This window comes from Aulostomus chinensis, chromosome 12, assembly GCF_037954235.1.
Source record: "Aulostomus chinensis isolate RoL2024-O1b breed Wild chromosome 12, RoL_Achi_v1.0, whole genome shotgun sequence".
Lineage (NCBI taxonomy): Eukaryota > Metazoa > Chordata > Actinopteri > Syngnathiformes > Aulostomidae > Aulostomus > Aulostomus chinensis.
This window is the reverse complement of record NC_141331.1, coordinates 19,350,820-19,368,744: the sequence shown is the minus strand read 5'-3', so window position 1 is coordinate 19,368,744 and position 17,925 is coordinate 19,350,820. Positions and strand designations below refer to the sequence as shown.

Below are 17,925 nucleotides of genomic sequence, written 5' to 3'. Positions count from 1 at the left end.
TACTCTCCTGCTCTGGTCTTCAATCATGGAGGAATTGAACTTGCTTAAAAACTTGGTGGCCCTGTTGCCAGCTGAAAAATTGATTACAGCGAGAACAAGAGGCAACACCTGATCCTAGTACTGCAACTGACTCCACTGCCCATCTGACCATAGTGCTCCAGTAATCAAGCCGTTGGTTTGTGTGCCCAGAGACGGGAAATGCCCTATTTTTAGAGAAAGGACTGGTCTGAGTACTGCAGAATTGTTCGAGAAAGTTCAGGTGTGTATGCGTACCCAATATTTGACTATGGCTGATAAAGCGCTGAAGGAGAGGCAAGAGAGGAAATTAAGTATAATTCTAGGGAGGGAAGGAGAATCAAAACCAAACCCTTGACATATTGCAGGAGTCATATATGTTTGAAATCCTATATTTCATTGTCGGTGGACTTTTTTTTTGAGAAGGCAACAAGTGAGTGAGACTTTGCACAAATTCTCTCATGCGTTGATGTGTTTGATGGACAGTTTTGTAACTAATACTCCTCATGGCCTGCTAAATTTATATATATATATATATATATATATATATATATATATATATATATATATATATATATATATATATATTTCACCCTCTCTGCCCAGGCTCTCCTTCTGTGTCACTGCTGCCACAAGTTCACAAGAAATTATTTAACTGCTTCATCTCACCCTCGAATCTGAATTTAGGTCCAAAGCTCAATCCAACCTTGAGCTTACAAATGGAATAGACCATAAAAAATGCACATGGCTATATGGATAATGTCATGCACAATGGTGGACTCTCAGATGCAGACCAAAACAAGATCCAGGGCTCAAAGTCTTTCATACAAAAAGTGTTCGGTAAACAAGAAGGCAGTCAGGACTGGCAGAGGTAACAGAATCAGCGGGCAAAACTCACTGCTCAAAAACACAAAGACAGGTCGAAATACACAAGAATCACACACGAGGAAAACCACTGGAAAGCTCACACAAGGAAGAGACAATCTGGCAGAGAACAAAGGAAAGACACTGAAACAGACAGGGGAGCAAATGAAACACAGGAGAAACACATGAGGGAGGGGCAAACAATCAGAAAGGTGGGAAGCTTGACAGGACATGGAGAGACGCACCAACAGAATCCACAAAAATAAACAGGAAACAGAACCAAGACATTCAAATCCTGACAACCCAAATGTAGGAAAAAGAGCATATTGTTAGTCATCCCCGCCTACGGGGGCTAAAGCTGTGCTTTGCTGTGTTTTTACTCTGTTCTTTCACTTATCAGGTCACTAATATTAATATTTTAATTATTAGACCATAAATCCGTCCATCCATCCATTTTCTATACCGCTTATCTGTGAATATAAAGCTAAACTGTTTTATCTGAAAAAGAAAGATGGGCGGGGGGGGGGGTGTTCCATTTCCATTAACGTTTTCAAACATGATACCTGAAATTAAGGATGGGAATGAATAATGTTTTCCCAGAGTATGAATTACTCACGAAAAAAAATAAATAGAGACATTAGTAGAGAGGTGAGGAAATTTTCATTTACAGCACACAATTAAAACAAGAGTTGAAGTGGTTCTAGCTCAGCTGATAACAGCAAGCTAGCAACAGAACTGACTGACTTCCTGTCAGGATTCCGAGTTCCATTACAACCGCAAGTAATTGAGGTTCACTCACCCGCATCCTTATTAAGAATTCACATTGAAATATGTGACATCCAATATGGTTACTGTCCAGCTGTTTGGTAGCTGATTTCTTGTTTTTAATCCCACTTTATCCAAAATACTTGGCATTTAGAGAAACTGTTCGAAGGGTATTCTGTACAATGTAGACGGTTTTTTGTAACATCACGTTAGATACTTGAACATTCCATGCTCTCTGGTTGCTACCGGTCTCTTCCCATGCGTCTCTTATTAGCTTCACAAATACTTTTTTATTTGAATCTACTTTTGTCTGTTCGATGGCAAAATAGTTTGGACGGTGTGTGAGTTTATGAACACCACGATTCATTTGTGAAGTCCGATCTCAATTCACTGTGTCATGTATAAAGATAATGTTGACAACTTCAGTTCATTTTACTTTTTAAAAGGATTTTTATTTCAGTCTGTCAAATAATCTGTATCAGCCTTGTATCAAGAATTTCCCCCTAGATTTGTAAAAGTCTGTCAGATCTAATCTAATCAAACAGAAACATATAACCTCTAAACATGTGCTCACAAGTTCTGAAGCATGAATGTCTGAAATACATTCAAATTATCTAAATCATGTCTACAAATGTGGAACAAGTATGCACGATACAGCTCAAACACACAGTTCTTAACCATCACATGGGTCAACCTATTCATACAACACTATTGAAAATGCTCTCTGTAATGAGAGAAAGGGCCTTTTTAAAGACTGTGAGGTACCCATTGCCTGAAAATGTGGACATAACCTCAGCATTTTATAGACCTCAATGGTAAGTTGCTGAATAAGGGGTTTGTTTAGGGGGGCACTGTTTGGTCAGGTATAAAAGGAAAGGGTTAAACCAGGTAGGAAGCAAGGCAGCACAGGAGCAACACATTTGCATCCAGCATGAGCAACACCGGCATAAACATGAGGGGGAAGGTGACTGAAAATCTTTTTTCTGAAAGCAAGAAATTCTATCTACAGCAGCTTTTTTTAACATTACAATGTCTGTTTCCAGATCATCTTCTACGAGGACAGGAACTTCCAGGGCCGCTCCTATGAGTGCATGAGCGACTGCTCTGACATGTCCTCCTACCTGAGCAGGTGCCACTCTTGCCGGGTGGAGAGCGGCTGCTTCATGGTGTACGAGCGTCCAAACTTCATGGGAAACCAGTATTTCATGAGGAGGGGCGAGTACGCTGACCACATGAGCATGATGGGAATGAGAGACTGTATCAGGTCTTGCCGTATGATCCCCATGGTAAGTCTATCACGTTTTATTGTGTACATCCAGCATTTTTATGAGTCATAGTATAAACTGGTTTTGCTTTTCTTTTAACATTACAGCACAGAGGCCAGTTCAGGATGAGGATCTACGAGAGGGAGAACTTTGGTGGTCAGATGAGCGAGCTGATGGAGGACTGTGACAACATCATGGATCGTTACCGCATGTCTGACTGCATGTCCTGCCAGGTGATGGACGGCCACTGGCTGATGTACGAGCAACCCCACTTCAGAGGCAGGATGATGTATGTGAGGCCCGGAGAGTACAGGAGCTTCAGGGAGATGGGCATGAGCGGCTCTCGGTTCATGAGCATGAGGCGTATCATGGACTCTTGCTAGCTGATGCTGACTGAATGTGCCAATAAATAGAATACTTCCAGTACAATTCTGATTGTTGGGTCTCTCCTAATCTAATCATTATGCAACATTATTAATGTATGTCCATGTATGCAAATGGGAAATTCTCAACATTGTTATTTTCATTAGTAGGCTGCAATGTGCAGTAATCTTAAAATGTTTTACTTAGGAAATCACACTGGCGGTATCAAATCAAATTACACATTTCATTTCAAACTAAAAAAAAACAACATTTTTTGTTTAAGATTTTTAAACAAAATCAAGACTATTGAAAAATGGCTAACAAGGGCTTTCAAGGGTTAATGAATCTGACATGAGTTTCAAATATTGGGGATTGGGTGGCCACCTACCATAAAGGTAAATGCAGTGCCAGTAAATCTAATTTGGCACTTTTCTTATGGATTTGAAAAAGAAGCCACAAAGATCATACCAGTATATGTAATTCCCCTGTGAGGTGAAAGACTTCACCAAACTTAGTTGCCCTGTCCATCCATGTATCCATCCATCCATTTTCTAACATTTATACTGTTAAGGGTTGTGGGGGGGGGGGGGGGGTGGAGCCTATCCCAGCAGCCTTTGGGTGTGAGGCGGGGTTCACCCTGGACAGGTCACCAGTCCATCACAGGGCCAACACAACAACTGTGACAATGTAACCTGCTTCTCCTCACAACTTAACGCACAGCCCTAACAACGGACCTCTGTAACACATACACCATGAGCCCCCTCCCAAAAGAATTAACAGAACCACAAACATGAAAGTTGAACAAAACAAAATAACATCCTGAACCAGGGACTGCAAGTCACTACATAGCTTATTCTGCCATGTGACAGGCTATGTCCTGAACAAAAATTTGAAAATCAACGTCTGTTATATAGTGTTTGAGCTAGCCTGGCCTGACCCGGACTCAAGGCATGCATGCTCCTGCTTCCCGCTGAGGTTCCACTGGCTCAGGCAGGTGCCCAGTTGGAACTTACTGATCAGCAGAGATCTCAGCGCCCTCTAGTGTTCAGAAAATTCCCCTTTTCTCCACAACGGCGGCAAACTTGGCTGAGACAAACTTGAGTACATTATCTGTTGTGATGGTGTTAAGGATGCCCCACTGAGCAAACAGAGGAGTACAAAATCCATGACCATCCTAGTAGTGCTCAATGCTCTGGCAGAAGTGGAGATTTTAGAAAAGAACAAGGAAGGAAGGGAGGGAGGGAGGAGGCAATGATGCCGTAGGATGCCATGATGCTTACCACAGATGTACCTGAACATGGTCCCAGGGGCTTGGTAGCCACAGCATTGGCTTCAGTGGCAGGGGGGGAGTTAAACTGGTCTTTCCATTAACCAAAAAATCTGTACAGTTTTTTTGTTGTTGTTGTTATTTTACCAAAGTCTCTATGTCTCCGCCAATGTTGTGCTACCATATTAAGCCCCTGCAGTGCACTTTCAATTTCACAATGTCTAGATGCCTCTCTTTTAACTAAGTAATGATGTGTCTTGATACTAGTGGGGCCAAGTACACTCAGGCTTACACAGATGTCTTTCCAGTTGGACGGTTCCTCCCTAACTCTATGGAAGCAGAATATTTCTTCCTACAACTTTGTGGCAATTAAGTTTTTTGCTTCTCTTGATGTGTAGGTCTCTTCTCAATCTACTGTGAACAGTGGAGTCCCACAGGGCTCAATACTTGGCCCAGCTTTATTTTTACCGTCATGCAAATGCTCCCACTGACCATTTTATACAAATAAATTCAGCACTAATAATATGTATGTTATCACCTAGTAAAATCCATTACGATCAAAATGAGTTTATATCAGCTGCCCATTTGTTCTAGGATTGATTACGTTTAAAGCTCTTCATCGCTTGAACCCAGAACATCTTATTACGGCTGTCCATGTACCAGTTGGCTGCAAAGATTAAAGACACCATTAAAGACTAAAGGAGATGCGAAATTGCTGGTTTGGTTCCTTGTCCACAGCGCAATTTACCTGAGCAATTCAAACATGCTCCATCAGGATCTTCTTTTGAACTCTCCTTGAATACCTATTGATATTGAAAGACAAACCCTTGTTTCTTATGTAGTTATTATTATTTATAATAAAGAGTATTTTCACTAATATTTTCCTATAACTGCATTATGTTTATGACTGCTACTCTAAATTGACCATAGGTATGACTAAGTGTGAATGGTTGTCTGTCTATATGTGTTGGCCCTGTGATGGACTGGCGACCCTTACCAGGATAAGCGGATGTCACATGTGTTCAGAGTATCAAGGTCCCACTAGACTCAATTGTGAAACTCAGCATTTCATCTCCCCTCAGTGTTCAATAGTTCTTTGTACTGCTATGCTCTCTGATATTCTGCTAAGAGCTGCTGTTAATTTAACCAAATTAGACAAACACTTTGACATTAATGTTTTTGTTGTACATCTGATAATATTTACCTTGAACAACAGGAAACATGTTTCAGAAAAATGTATTTCATGCATACTTTTTACTTTGGCCCAGGTCTTTTTTAACTTTTAATTACACAGGCAAGCAGTTAAGGATAAATTCTCATTTACAAGTGCAGTCTGAGGTCTGTTAACATGGCGATGACAACATTTAATGCCTATTTAGCAGCCAGCCACTGGGGGGGATTGAGATACTTTGGCTTCACCTGTGATGGGTTCTAAAGTAATAAAATGATATATCCAAGTCTGTTCATGCTGTTGTACCATTGAATGATCTGAAATGATAAATAATATACTGTATGTTCAATTCTTTTTCCTTTATTAACTCTTGTTAATGTGACGTCCTTTCATATCAAATTCACATTACACACATAAATTCTCCATGCTTCAAATCCAGTTGTAAATTACAGTACACAGTGAAATATACCATCTAGTAATACACAGTAAGCAGTTCAGTTACTCCAGCTTATCACAGCTAATGTATCAAAACAGACTTAACAACCCTATTTCATTGAGGGTGAAAAGGGCTTTTGACTCCCTGGACAAAAGGAGAAAAAATTCCAAAGTCTTCAAGGGCACAGTCATGTGACTATAACAGAGTAACACAGGCCTTTACAGCACTCATGTTGCTGGGTCAGGGGTTTACACAAAGGGGGCCCACCGACACTGTAGGGTTTGGTCAGATATAAAAGCAAGGGTTAAATCAAACAGGTCAGCAGTGCAGCAGTAGCAGCTCTCCTACAAGTATGACAACCACTGACATGAGCATGGGCAAGGTAAGCATCAAATATTGCGAATTCACAAATAAAACAAAAGAATATAATTTAAAAATGACATATTTGATTAAAATATGCATCTATTGTTTTTCAGATCATCTTGTATGAGGACAAGAACTTCCAGGGCCGCTCTTATGAGTGCATGAGCGACTGCCCTGAGCTGACCTCCTACCTGAGCAGGTGCCAGTCCTGCAGGGTGGAGAGCGGCTGCTTCATGGTCTATGAGCGTCCCAACTTCATGGGACACCAGTGTTTCATGAGGAGGGGCGAGTACGCGGACTGCATGAGCATGATGGGAATGAGCACTGGTATCAGGTCTTGCCGTATGATCCCCACGGTAGGCTAAAAAGAAAAAAATCATCAGCTGTGTTGTTACCTCTCCAAATGTAGTAACAGTCTTTTAATTCCATCCAAACAGCACAGAGGCCAGTTCAGAATGAGGATCTTTGAGAAGGAGAACTTCAGTGGTCAGATGAATGAGCTTACTGAGGACTGTGAGAACATCATGGACCGCTTGCGTATGTCTGACTGCATGTCCTGCCAGGTGATGGACGGCCACTGGCTGATGTACGAGCAGCCCCACTTCCGCGGAAGGATGCTGTACGTGAGGCCCGGAGAGCACAGGAGCTTCAGGGACATGGGCATTAGTGGCACAAGCTTCATGAGCATGAGACGTATCATGGACTCTTGCTAGACATTTTCATTTTGAAATTAAAAAAATGACAGTAAGATTTTGAAATTGAACCTGTGGCATTTGTCTGTCCTTTACAAGATAGGTGTTTTTTTTCTGCAATACATTTGTAGGACGAAGAGGTTAACAAAGTGGAAGTGGTAGTGTTATCCACAAGGTGCCCAAACAAATACAACAAAATATCTAATTTATTCAATCATTTTATTTATATTGTCCTTTTAACTTCAGCTTAAAAGTCATGACATTTACAATACATCCAGGTACTGAAGAATCCAATAGATCAACATAAAACACTCAAAGAACAACCAAAAAACAAATGCTGGATTGAAAACTTTGTTGCACACATACATGCAGGAAGAGAAAATCTAATCTGATCTAACTGAACAGGTTTTAACTCTGAAACGGTTTCTTACTTTGGCCAGTATCTCTATCTACTGACTCAAACCACAACTCAGAATTGAATCCCGGATACATCAAAAGTTCACAAAGTCATCAAGTTTCATTTGGTGAATGAGGGAAACTTAAATCTGGGAGTCATTTTTGGTATGGAGTACACTTTGTAACCGCTGATTTTCTTAATGCACGTTAATCTCGTGTTGAGTAGCATAAGTTCATTTTATGAATACATGACATGAAGTGTTAAATCATGCTCACACGCCACCATGTTTTGACTTTACCCGAGGCTGTAACTGCGAACACCTGACTTCAGTGAGCCTTCAGGACTTAAACCCGTGTTTTACCAGTAGGTGTCTTTCACTGAGGTCAAACCCTGTTTTGATTACACTTTCATCTTTTAAGATCATTTAAACTTCTGTTAACAAAAGACATGACGTTCTCCCTGTGAAGCCCTGCAGATTCGCCTTGGCTTATAAATGATGTCATACAACCTCAGATTATTATTATTAGAGTTGTAGACTGAATTATCCTCTGTTTAAAACTTTTATTTCCTTTCTACCAGTAGAAACCTGATATAAAACAAACATTGTATGAAATACAATAAATACAATACCAGTATCACGCAGCATATAGAGATACATGTGTTTCCAGTGCTAGCTAAAGCGGCGTTCTTTTTTATGGATCCAGGGGAAATTGTTATACCGCATATGTAAAGCAATACACGATGGGTTGTAAAGACTTAATGAACTACAAACAAATGTAAAAAAAAAAAAAAAAAAGCTTGTATAGAACTTCTCATCATTTGGAGTCCCATGCGATATTTTAAATATATAAACAGCTGCATTATTTTGATGTTCTGTAAAAAACAACAACATTGTAATATCCCAGTACAATATTGTAATAGATAAAACACAAGCGGATACACAAGATGAACCTGAAACCGTCAATGCCCTCATGATATAACTCAAGCACTTTTCGATTATGTTTGTGGTAATGAAATGACTTTGATTATATAACATGAAGTTTTGGGGAGGGGAAATGAAAGATGACGCCACATAATCTAGAATGATAGCGCGTGTGAGGATACATAATGACTCTTTCTCATCAGCACTCATAAACACAGGGACTAACCTTGCATGCTGCTGACTCATGACTTCCATACAATTGTGCTGTCAATTGTTTGGATGTCACGTTCAGTATAAAATAGGCTTAAATGTGGGATAGGACTGCTATAGCATCACTCAGTGTATCAGCCACCATGCACGGCAAGGTAGGAATTGATTGTTGGACATTTATTGAAGATGCTTTTATTATATTTGTGGAGATTTGTTTTGTTTTTTATTTGGATATTTTTTTAAGAATCTCTTACCTAGCATGATTGTTCATTTTTTAAAGTCGTAAGCCTACACAGGTGTATTATTTTTGGTACCGTACCAAAAGGATTTTGCAATTAAGGCTGCTTAATTTGTTTCCAGATCATTTTCTACGAGGACAAGAACTTCAAGGGACGTTCTTATGAGTCCAGCAGCGACTGTGCGGACATGTCCTCCCACCTAAGCAGGTGTCATTCCTGTAAGGTGGAGAGTGGCTGCTTCATGATCTACGACCGTCCCAACTACATGGGCCAGCAGTATTTCCTGAGGAGGGGAGAGTATTCCGACTACCAGCGTATGATGGGTTTCGGTGACTGCATTAGATCCTGTCGTATGATCCCCATGGTATGGCCTCTCGTGACACTAAGGAATATAGAAACACATTTCACACCACTGGTTTAAAATCAAAGATGGAAACATCTTAGATTTAATTTTGGACAATATAAAAGGTACAAATTTCTTCCTTAAAACTTGTCACTGCACTCTATAGAGAATAAAAAGAAGGGATAACTGGCCTGTTAAGATTTTGTACTTGTTTATTTTCCAGTTTTATGTCACTTATAAATCAATAACAATCTGTTAAGTTTTTTTTCTATTTTCTTTTTTGTTAAATCCAATTTTTCTTTTTGAAAAGCGTAAAATTGATTTGGCAAATGTAAAAGTTAAGTATTTGTTAATTCTAATTCAAAATGAACCAAGTACTCTTATTGTTGGTCACATTTTCATAGACTTTTTACGAAAGGAAAAGATTTACCCTTTTCTAACTAACAGAAGAAATCGTATCACGACTAGAACTTCATCATATAATCAAACCTTTACTATAAAAGCCTTGCATAGGATTTTAATTGAATTTTTTTTTGAAAATGGCATTCAGTCAAAATATTTACACCCATTCTGGGCTTCTGCTATTAAATGCTTCATTTTTCTCACTCACAAGACAGTCCTATCAAATAGCAAAAAATGTAGATTATTTTTGAGCAAATCAGAGATGGTAGCAAGCACTTGCTTAGTCTGCAGTGTTTTTTGTTATAACAACCAAAAATTTCATGAAATATCACATTTGTAAACGTGCAGCTGAATACAACTTCAACCAGTCAAACTATACACGCAATGATTCAATGACATGAAAATGCAGTACAGTATTTTCACATACTTTTTTATTATCATTTAAAATTTGTTTTTCTTTTAAATTAAAGACAACAATTTGTTTTTTTTTAAAAAGTGCAAATATATTTCTGCATCTTAAACAGGAAATTTCAGGTTGTTGGAACAGCTACCCCTCCCGTTGAAAGTGCATTGTCTTGTTTCCGTATCTAATTCTATTTTTGGATTTGAGTTGGTCTACATCAGCATCTCAGATGTGTTCACATAAATGCATTGAAGATTAGTATTTTTGGTTGTGGTACAGCAGTTTGCGCAGCCCTGGGCCATAAAGCTAATGATGGCTTATTTTATAATAACGGAGGCCATCACAAATGTATCGCAATGTTGTCTTTACAGCACAAAGGCTCCTACAGAATAAGACTCTATGAGATGGAGAATTTCGGCGGTCAAATGAACGAGCTGTCGGACGACTGTGACAACATCCAGGACCATTACCACATGTCCGACTGCCAGTCCTGCAACGTGATGGACGGCCACTGGCTGATGTACGAGCAGCCCCACTACAGAGGCAGGATGGTGTACCTGAGCCCTGGAGAGTACAGGAGCTTCAGGGACATGGGATACAATGAAACCAGATTCAGCTCTGTGCGACGCATCTCTGACACCTGTTAAAAAAAATTAAAAAAAAATCTCACTACAGAAATAAAAGATTTTTCATATTCAAAAGGGCATACACTTTTTTTTTGTTATTTTGATTCAATGAATTTGTGTTTGAATCTGTGCAATCTGAATGCATAATAGAGACGGCGATCATTTGTTGTTGCTCATTGATTGGTTCATATACAGTATGTCCAAGGGAAAAAGCATCATAAATGTTATAATTTTACATGCTTTTTGATTTGTTATACAGCATTCACTCACTAATTAAATATGCATGATATTCATAATTTATCGGGTGAGACTGTAGGAAATGGTCTTTATTCTTTTTCTACATGGAGCTGATGAAAATAATGTGATTACACTACTATTATTGCCAGTTTTAAGAATAAAGGTTTAAACACGTGAAAGTGTAGCAGTAATAATTGAGTATAAAATGATTAAAGATATGGAACATGCAGAATATTCAAATGATCAAACCTCAGTAACTGAGGTGAATCAGAGCTGTCATTCGTTATGACAGTATTTTATGTCACGAGGTATTTAGTCAAAGCATTGATTTGTTGAATGGCAGGTTATATCACAACATCAGACAGATTTGGGGGAATGAAGACCGTATGGTTTGAAACTGTGCTGCGGAGAAGCAATATTCAGGAACACAGACAAACAAAAAAGGAGCATTAGGTTTCTGGCTCATCATTCTCGTGAAGGTGATATCTCAGAACCATTTCTTCGGATTTAACACAAAAATCCACTTGGATTCAGGAGAGAACTGATGAGCATTTGGGAGTCAGTGGTCAAGGTCATTGTGACTTCATGGAGCATTTTTAGCCATAATTTTTTTTAAAAATCATATGTTGATTGTGACACAGTTTTACACAAAGGTCTCATAGGGTAATATATGACAAGGTCAAAGGTTAAATTTACTGTATTGTTATAATGTTCAGCAAAAAACAATTTTCTAGCCTTATTTGGCATCTGCATTCAAATACAAGTAGATATTTCTACTTACAATGATTATATATATAATAATTATATATATAATTATATAATATAATAATTATTCAATCATCAGAGATGATCTTAAAATACTCTTCTTGCTATGGAATATGGAGCTCTGAATCACACAAGCTGAGTAATGTTACACAAAGCTTCATTTATGCATTTGCACTAATGATGAAATTTTATTTAATACACCACTTTACTTCTATCTCTGCTTGTTTTTTGTTTATTTTATTCAGTATAGCCAAGCTATCCAGTCTGCAAGAAGCACAAAGGGAAATGGGATATTAGCACAGAATGCTATTTTCTGTGAACAAGATAATAACAGGATTTAGGGTTGACCAAGCCACTTTCACGCTGCCCTTCATACTATCAAATCACATCACATCAAGTCACATCACATCAAATCACATCACATCAAATCACATCACATCAAATCATATCACATCCAATCACATCATATCAAATCACATCACATCAAATCTCATCAAATCACATCATATCAAATCACATCAAATCAAATCAAATCATATCAAATCACATCACATCACATCAAATAACATCAAATCACATCAAATCAAATCACATCATATCAGATCACATCACATCAAATCACATCCAATTACATCACATCAAATCACATCCAATCATATCACATCAAATAACATCAAATCACATCAAATCAAATCACATCAAATCACATCACATCAATTCACATCAAATCACATCACATCAAATCATATCACATCAAATCACATCACATCAAATCATATCACATCCAATCACATCATATCAAATCACATCACATCAAATCTCATCAAATCAAATCACATCATATCAAATCACATCACATCAAATCACATCATATCAAATCACATCACATCAAATCACATCAAATAACATCAAATCACATCAAATCAAATCACATCATATCAAATCACATCACATCAAATCACATCACATCAAATCACATCACATCAAATCACATCCAATTACATCACATCAAATCACATCCAATCATATCACATCAAATAACATCAAATCACATCAAATCAAATCACATCACATCAAATCACATCATATCAAATCACATCACATCAAATCACATCCAATCATATCACATCAAATAACATCAAATCACATCAAATCAAATCACATCACATCAAATCACATCACATCAAATCACATCACATCAATTCACATCAAATCACATCACATCAAATCATATCACATCAAATCACATCACATCAAATCACATCACATCAAATCATATCACATCCAATCACATCATATCAAATCACATCACATCAAATCTCATCACATCAAATCACATCACATCAAATCACATCAAATCATATCACATCAAGTCACATCACATCAAATCACATCACATCAAATCACATCAAACCAAATCACATCATATCCAATCACATCACATCAAATCACATCATATCAAATCACATCACATCCAATCACATCATATCAAATCACATCACATCAAATCTCATCAAATCAAATCACATCATATCAAATCACATCAAATCAAATCACATCATATCAAATCACATCACATCACATCAAATAACATCAAATCACATCAAATCAAATCACATCATATCAGATCACATCACATCAAATCACATCCAATTACATCACATCAAATCACATCCAATCAAATCACATCAAATAACATCAAATCACATCAAATCAAATCACATCACATCAAATCACATCACATCAAATCACATCACATCAATTCACATCAAATCACATCACATCAAATCATATCACATCAAATCACATCACATCAAATCATATCACATCCAATCACATCATATCAAATCACATCACATCAAATCTCATCAAATCAAATCACATCATATCAAATCACATCACATCAAATCACATCATATCAAATCACATCACATCAAATCACATCAAATAACATCAAATCACATCAAATCAAATCACATCATATCAAATCACATCACATCAAATCACATCACATCAAATCACATCCAATTACATCACATCAAATCACATCCAATCATATCACATCAAATAACATCAAATCACATCAAATCACATCACATCAAATCACATCATATCAAATCACATCACATCAAATCACATCCAATCATATCACATCAAATAACATCAAATCACATCAAATCAAATCACATCAAATCACATCACATCAAATCACATCACATCAATTCACATCAAATCACATCACATCAAATCATATCACATCAAATCACATCACATCAAATCACATCACATCAAATCATATCACATCCAATCACATCATATCAAATCACATCACATCAAATCTCATCACATCAAATCACATCACATCAAATCACATCAAATCATATCACATCAAATCACATCACATCAAATCACATCAAATCAGATCAAATCACATCACATCAAATCACATCACATCACATCACATCAAATCACATCATATCAAATCAGATCACATCAAATCACATCACATCAGATCACATCACATCAAATCACATCATATCACATCAAATCACATCACATCAAATCACATCAAATCACATCACATCAAATCACATCATATGACATCAAATCAGATCACATCAAATCACATCAGATCACATCACATCAAATCACATCAAATCAGATCACATCAAATCACATCACATCACATCAAATCACATCACATCAAATCACATCACATCAAATCAGATCACATCAAATCACATCACATCAGATCACATCAAATCACATCACATCAAATCACATCACATCACACCAAATCACATCACATCAAATCACATCACATCAAATCACATCATATCACATCAAATCACATCACATCAAATCAAATCACATCACATCATATCAAATCACATCAAATCACATCAATTTACCTTTATTTAAACCACTTAAATACATTTATGTATAAAGAACATTTAAAACAACAGTTGCCAAAGTCCAAACAGAAATAACACGAAGAATAACAGTAAGGTAAATCATAAATAGTATGCATAACTCTTGCTTTTAATTAAATCAACAACTTGAAACTTCACTTGTGACCTTTATTAGCTCCCCTCAGTCACTCACCCCATGAGGTCGGACTATGATATGTTGGCCTTTATGTGATACAGCCATCAGTTTACACTACTGGGTCGATTGATTCTTTAGTTGACAGCAACAAACAACCAAGACACCATGTTAAATTGATATTTTAAAATACATTCATGGGTGTGTAGGGTTTGAACCAGTGAAATCTGGTTCATTTGTGTCCCAGTACCAACAGCTGGTCTTGGCAGATGGAGCCGTGTTGTAGTCTATCACTGATAATGGATGAATAGCCAGTACCTTCAGTATCAAATGCCAGTGGCAGATGAAATATCAATGAATAATTGACTTTATAAATGCTATGAAATGAGTTTGCCATCAAATATCATCTGTTTAAATTCAATTTTGTACCCATTGGACTGACTTAAGTGTAGAGGTGCTGTAAACCTTTTTAACTGAATATATGATAAATTGTATGGCAGGGTTAGAAAAATTGAACTTTTTTTTCAACCTTTTGATTTCTAATTAACTGTGATTTTTTTTTTAATCTCTTAAAGACAAATGTTGTTGTATCTTTGGTACATTTTAATTCTTTTTACCGATTCCAAACACGAGCAGGCTGTATAAAGTTGACTGTTGTATGATTATTCAAATGAATAAAACAGTAACAATCAATACCACATTCGAGTCAAAAACAGAAACGAAAGACCATCATGTGATCGCATCAGCCAAATACTCATTGGTCCCACTTACCCATTTTTAAACTCTCGAATTCACACCTCAAAGCGTGACACAACAAATCTGCTCACTGATATTTTTACTAAAAACTGCTTCTGTGGTAATTAATGCTACACCAGGGGTCTCCAGGACCCCATTTTGCCATGATCACACACACACACACACACACACACACACACACGCACGCACACGCGCGCACACACACACACACACACACACACACTCACACACATAAGGTGAAAACAATACCAGCCACATGCTGTCACAGCTTGTAACAAGACCTCGAGCTTTGTATGGTGTGTTGTATTGAAGTCAATGAGATTCACTGTCAGCAATCACAAGCAAGTCCAACAATTAAAATAGACACAAAATTCTTAAAAATACATCACTGTGGTTTTCATGAAGTACAATTATTCTATCGATGAAGAGACGACCTCCGATTTTAAGATATAAAACCAGATTTATTTTCTTATCTTTATATCTCACATATATCGAATAAGTGTAAACAATATTGGTCTCTGTTTAATGAATCTAAAGGTGTACATTCTTCCGTACCATCAGCAATCCCTGATAAGCTCAATTTTAGGCTCTTACTGTCAACTTACTTTAATCTGTTTCAGTAATCGGTGTATGTGTTCACCACCATCAATCCTGACTTGTTCCAAGCAGATAATTTTAGATTGATCGATTTCCATTTTTATAGGAAATAAAACTTTTGGTTCATCATTTTAGCCATTAACAGATGAGTTTTTATGTCATATATTCATTATGCTGTTTGTGGAAAGGTTTGCTTGTGGAAAACATGTTCTCTGTTATTCAGCTGCAGAGACAATACAGAGTGGGGCCTCTTCTCACAAATGCAACCACCGCAAATCACGATGTTAAAGGTCTCTTTGAATTGAACTGTGCACGGGGGCCTCTGCTCCATGTTGCTCTGTCAGGAGTTTCAACAATGGGGTCATGTATACTTTGGGTGCGAGGTCAGGTATAAAAGCAGCCGACCCCGACATTGAGAAAACTGGGCAGTCATTTTGAGCTAAAACACATCTACCTGTAGCCATGACCATGGGCAAGGTGTGTACGATTTTTCTCTTGGAACATTTTTAGGCTGCCTTGATTTTTCTTTTTAATGTGTGCTTTTACAATCTGTGTTGCGCTGTACATTCATGGTTATGATTTCCTGTTTTCAGATCATCTTCTATGAGGACAGGAACTTCCAAGGTCGTTCCTATGAGACCAGCAGCGACTGCGCTGAGCTGTCCTCCTACCTGAGCAGGTGCCACTCCTGCAGGGTGGAGAGCGGCTGCTTCATGGTCTACGACCGCACCAACTACATGGGAAACCAGTTCTTTGTTAGGAGGGGAGAGTACTCTGACTACCAGCGTATGGGAATGAGTGACTGCATCAGGTCATGCCGCATGATCCCCATGGTAATACAAATCTCTGTTTTGTTTAAATTTAAAGCATTTATTTAATGACATTCTATTTACTGATGAAAAGAAGATTTCAGCGACTAATCTTTATTGAATTGTTTCAATTTACAGCACAGAGGCCAGTTCAGGATGAGGATCTATGAGAGGGAGAACTTTGGCGGCCAGATGAACGAGCTGATGGATGACTGTGACAACATGATGGACCGCTACCGTATGAATGAGTGCATGTCCTGCAACGTGATGGACGGCCACTGGCTGATGTACGAGCAACCCCACTACAGAGGCAGGATGGTGTACCTGAGGCCCGGAGAGTACAGGAGCTTCAGGGACCTGGGCACGAGCGGCATGAGGTTCATGAGCATGAGGCGTATCATGGATTCCTGTTATTAGAGCACCAGTGTACAAAAGCAAGATTTTAAATAAAATCCAGTGATTCTCTTTTAAACAAATTCCTCTGTTTTTTGTCTTATATGAAAGGCTGCTACTTGAAGCAAAAAAAAAACAAACAAGCAAAAAAACAATAATAAGGTAATTATTTCACATACATGGGAAATTCATCAACTAAAAAAAAGCTATATGCAGTTTTTGAGGCACTCTAGCTGGTCGGGTTGGTTGGACTTTAGTTAAGTTTAATCATCATAAGAAAAAAATATACAAACTGTCAGTAAAAAGAAAAAAGGATGCATACAACAAATAAAACAACATTAACTCATAAAATAAATGTCCAAGTGGAAAACAAAAGGACAGTTAGGGTTAAAAACCTAAAGGTTTTTGGCCATCCAAACGTGGGAATAAGATAAAAAATCTTGCAAAAAAAATTCATGAAAGAGATCAATTAAAAAAAAAGTTGAATTTGAGATGAGCAAAGCCACATTATTTCATCGTCACTACACAATTTGTTTCAAACATTTTACGAATCACATGCACTAAATTACCTACATAAACA

General features: G+C 37.6%; 4 protein-coding genes across 5 annotated transcripts; all 4 read left to right on the top strand.

Moving 5' to 3' along the window:
• The first annotated feature begins 2,575 nt into the window (after positions 1–2,575).
• LOC147252417 (gamma-crystallin M3-like) lies at positions 2,576–3,292 on the top strand. The gene is made up of 3 exons (XM_086220737.1): positions 2,576–2,608; positions 2,688–2,930; positions 3,017–3,292. The coding sequence occupies exons 1-3, from the start codon at positions 2,576–2,578 to the stop codon at positions 3,290–3,292; spliced, it is 552 nt and encodes a 183-aa protein (XP_086076863.1).
• Positions 3,293–6,498: 3,206 nt separating this feature from the next.
• On the top strand, positions 6,499–7,238 carry LOC147252416 (gamma-crystallin M3-like). Its single transcript, XM_086220736.1, has 3 exons — positions 6,499–6,528; positions 6,623–6,865; positions 6,947–7,238. Exons 1-3 carry the CDS (start codon positions 6,499–6,501, stop codon positions 7,220–7,222), a joined length of 549 nt encoding a protein of 182 aa, XP_086076862.1. The 3' UTR covers positions 7,223–7,238.
• Positions 7,239–8,861: 1,623 nt separating this feature from the next.
• LOC147252415 (gamma-crystallin M3-like) lies at positions 8,862–10,951 on the top strand. Its single transcript, XM_086220735.1, has 3 exons — positions 8,862–8,885; positions 9,091–9,333; positions 10,489–10,951. The coding sequence occupies exons 1-3, from the start codon at positions 8,874–8,876 to the stop codon at positions 10,762–10,764; spliced, it is 531 nt and encodes a 176-aa protein (XP_086076861.1). The 5' UTR covers positions 8,862–8,873; the 3' UTR covers positions 10,765–10,951.
• A 5,620-nt stretch (positions 10,952–16,571) lies between these two features.
• LOC147252414 (gamma-crystallin M3-like) lies at positions 16,572–17,403 on the top strand. 2 transcript variants are annotated; one of them, XM_086220734.1, is made up of 3 exons: positions 16,572–16,620; positions 16,737–16,976; positions 17,091–17,403. In XM_086220734.1, the coding sequence occupies exons 1-3, from the start codon at positions 16,606–16,608 to the stop codon at positions 17,367–17,369; spliced, it is 534 nt and encodes a 177-aa protein (XP_086076860.1). In that variant the 5' UTR covers positions 16,572–16,605; the 3' UTR covers positions 17,370–17,403. The 2 variants fall into 2 exon arrangements, with proteins under 2 accessions (XP_086076860.1, XP_086076859.1); XM_086220733.1 differs by lacking the exon at positions 16,572–16,620 and having other exon boundaries at positions 16,719–16,976.
• Positions 17,404–17,925: the final 522 nt, after the last annotated feature.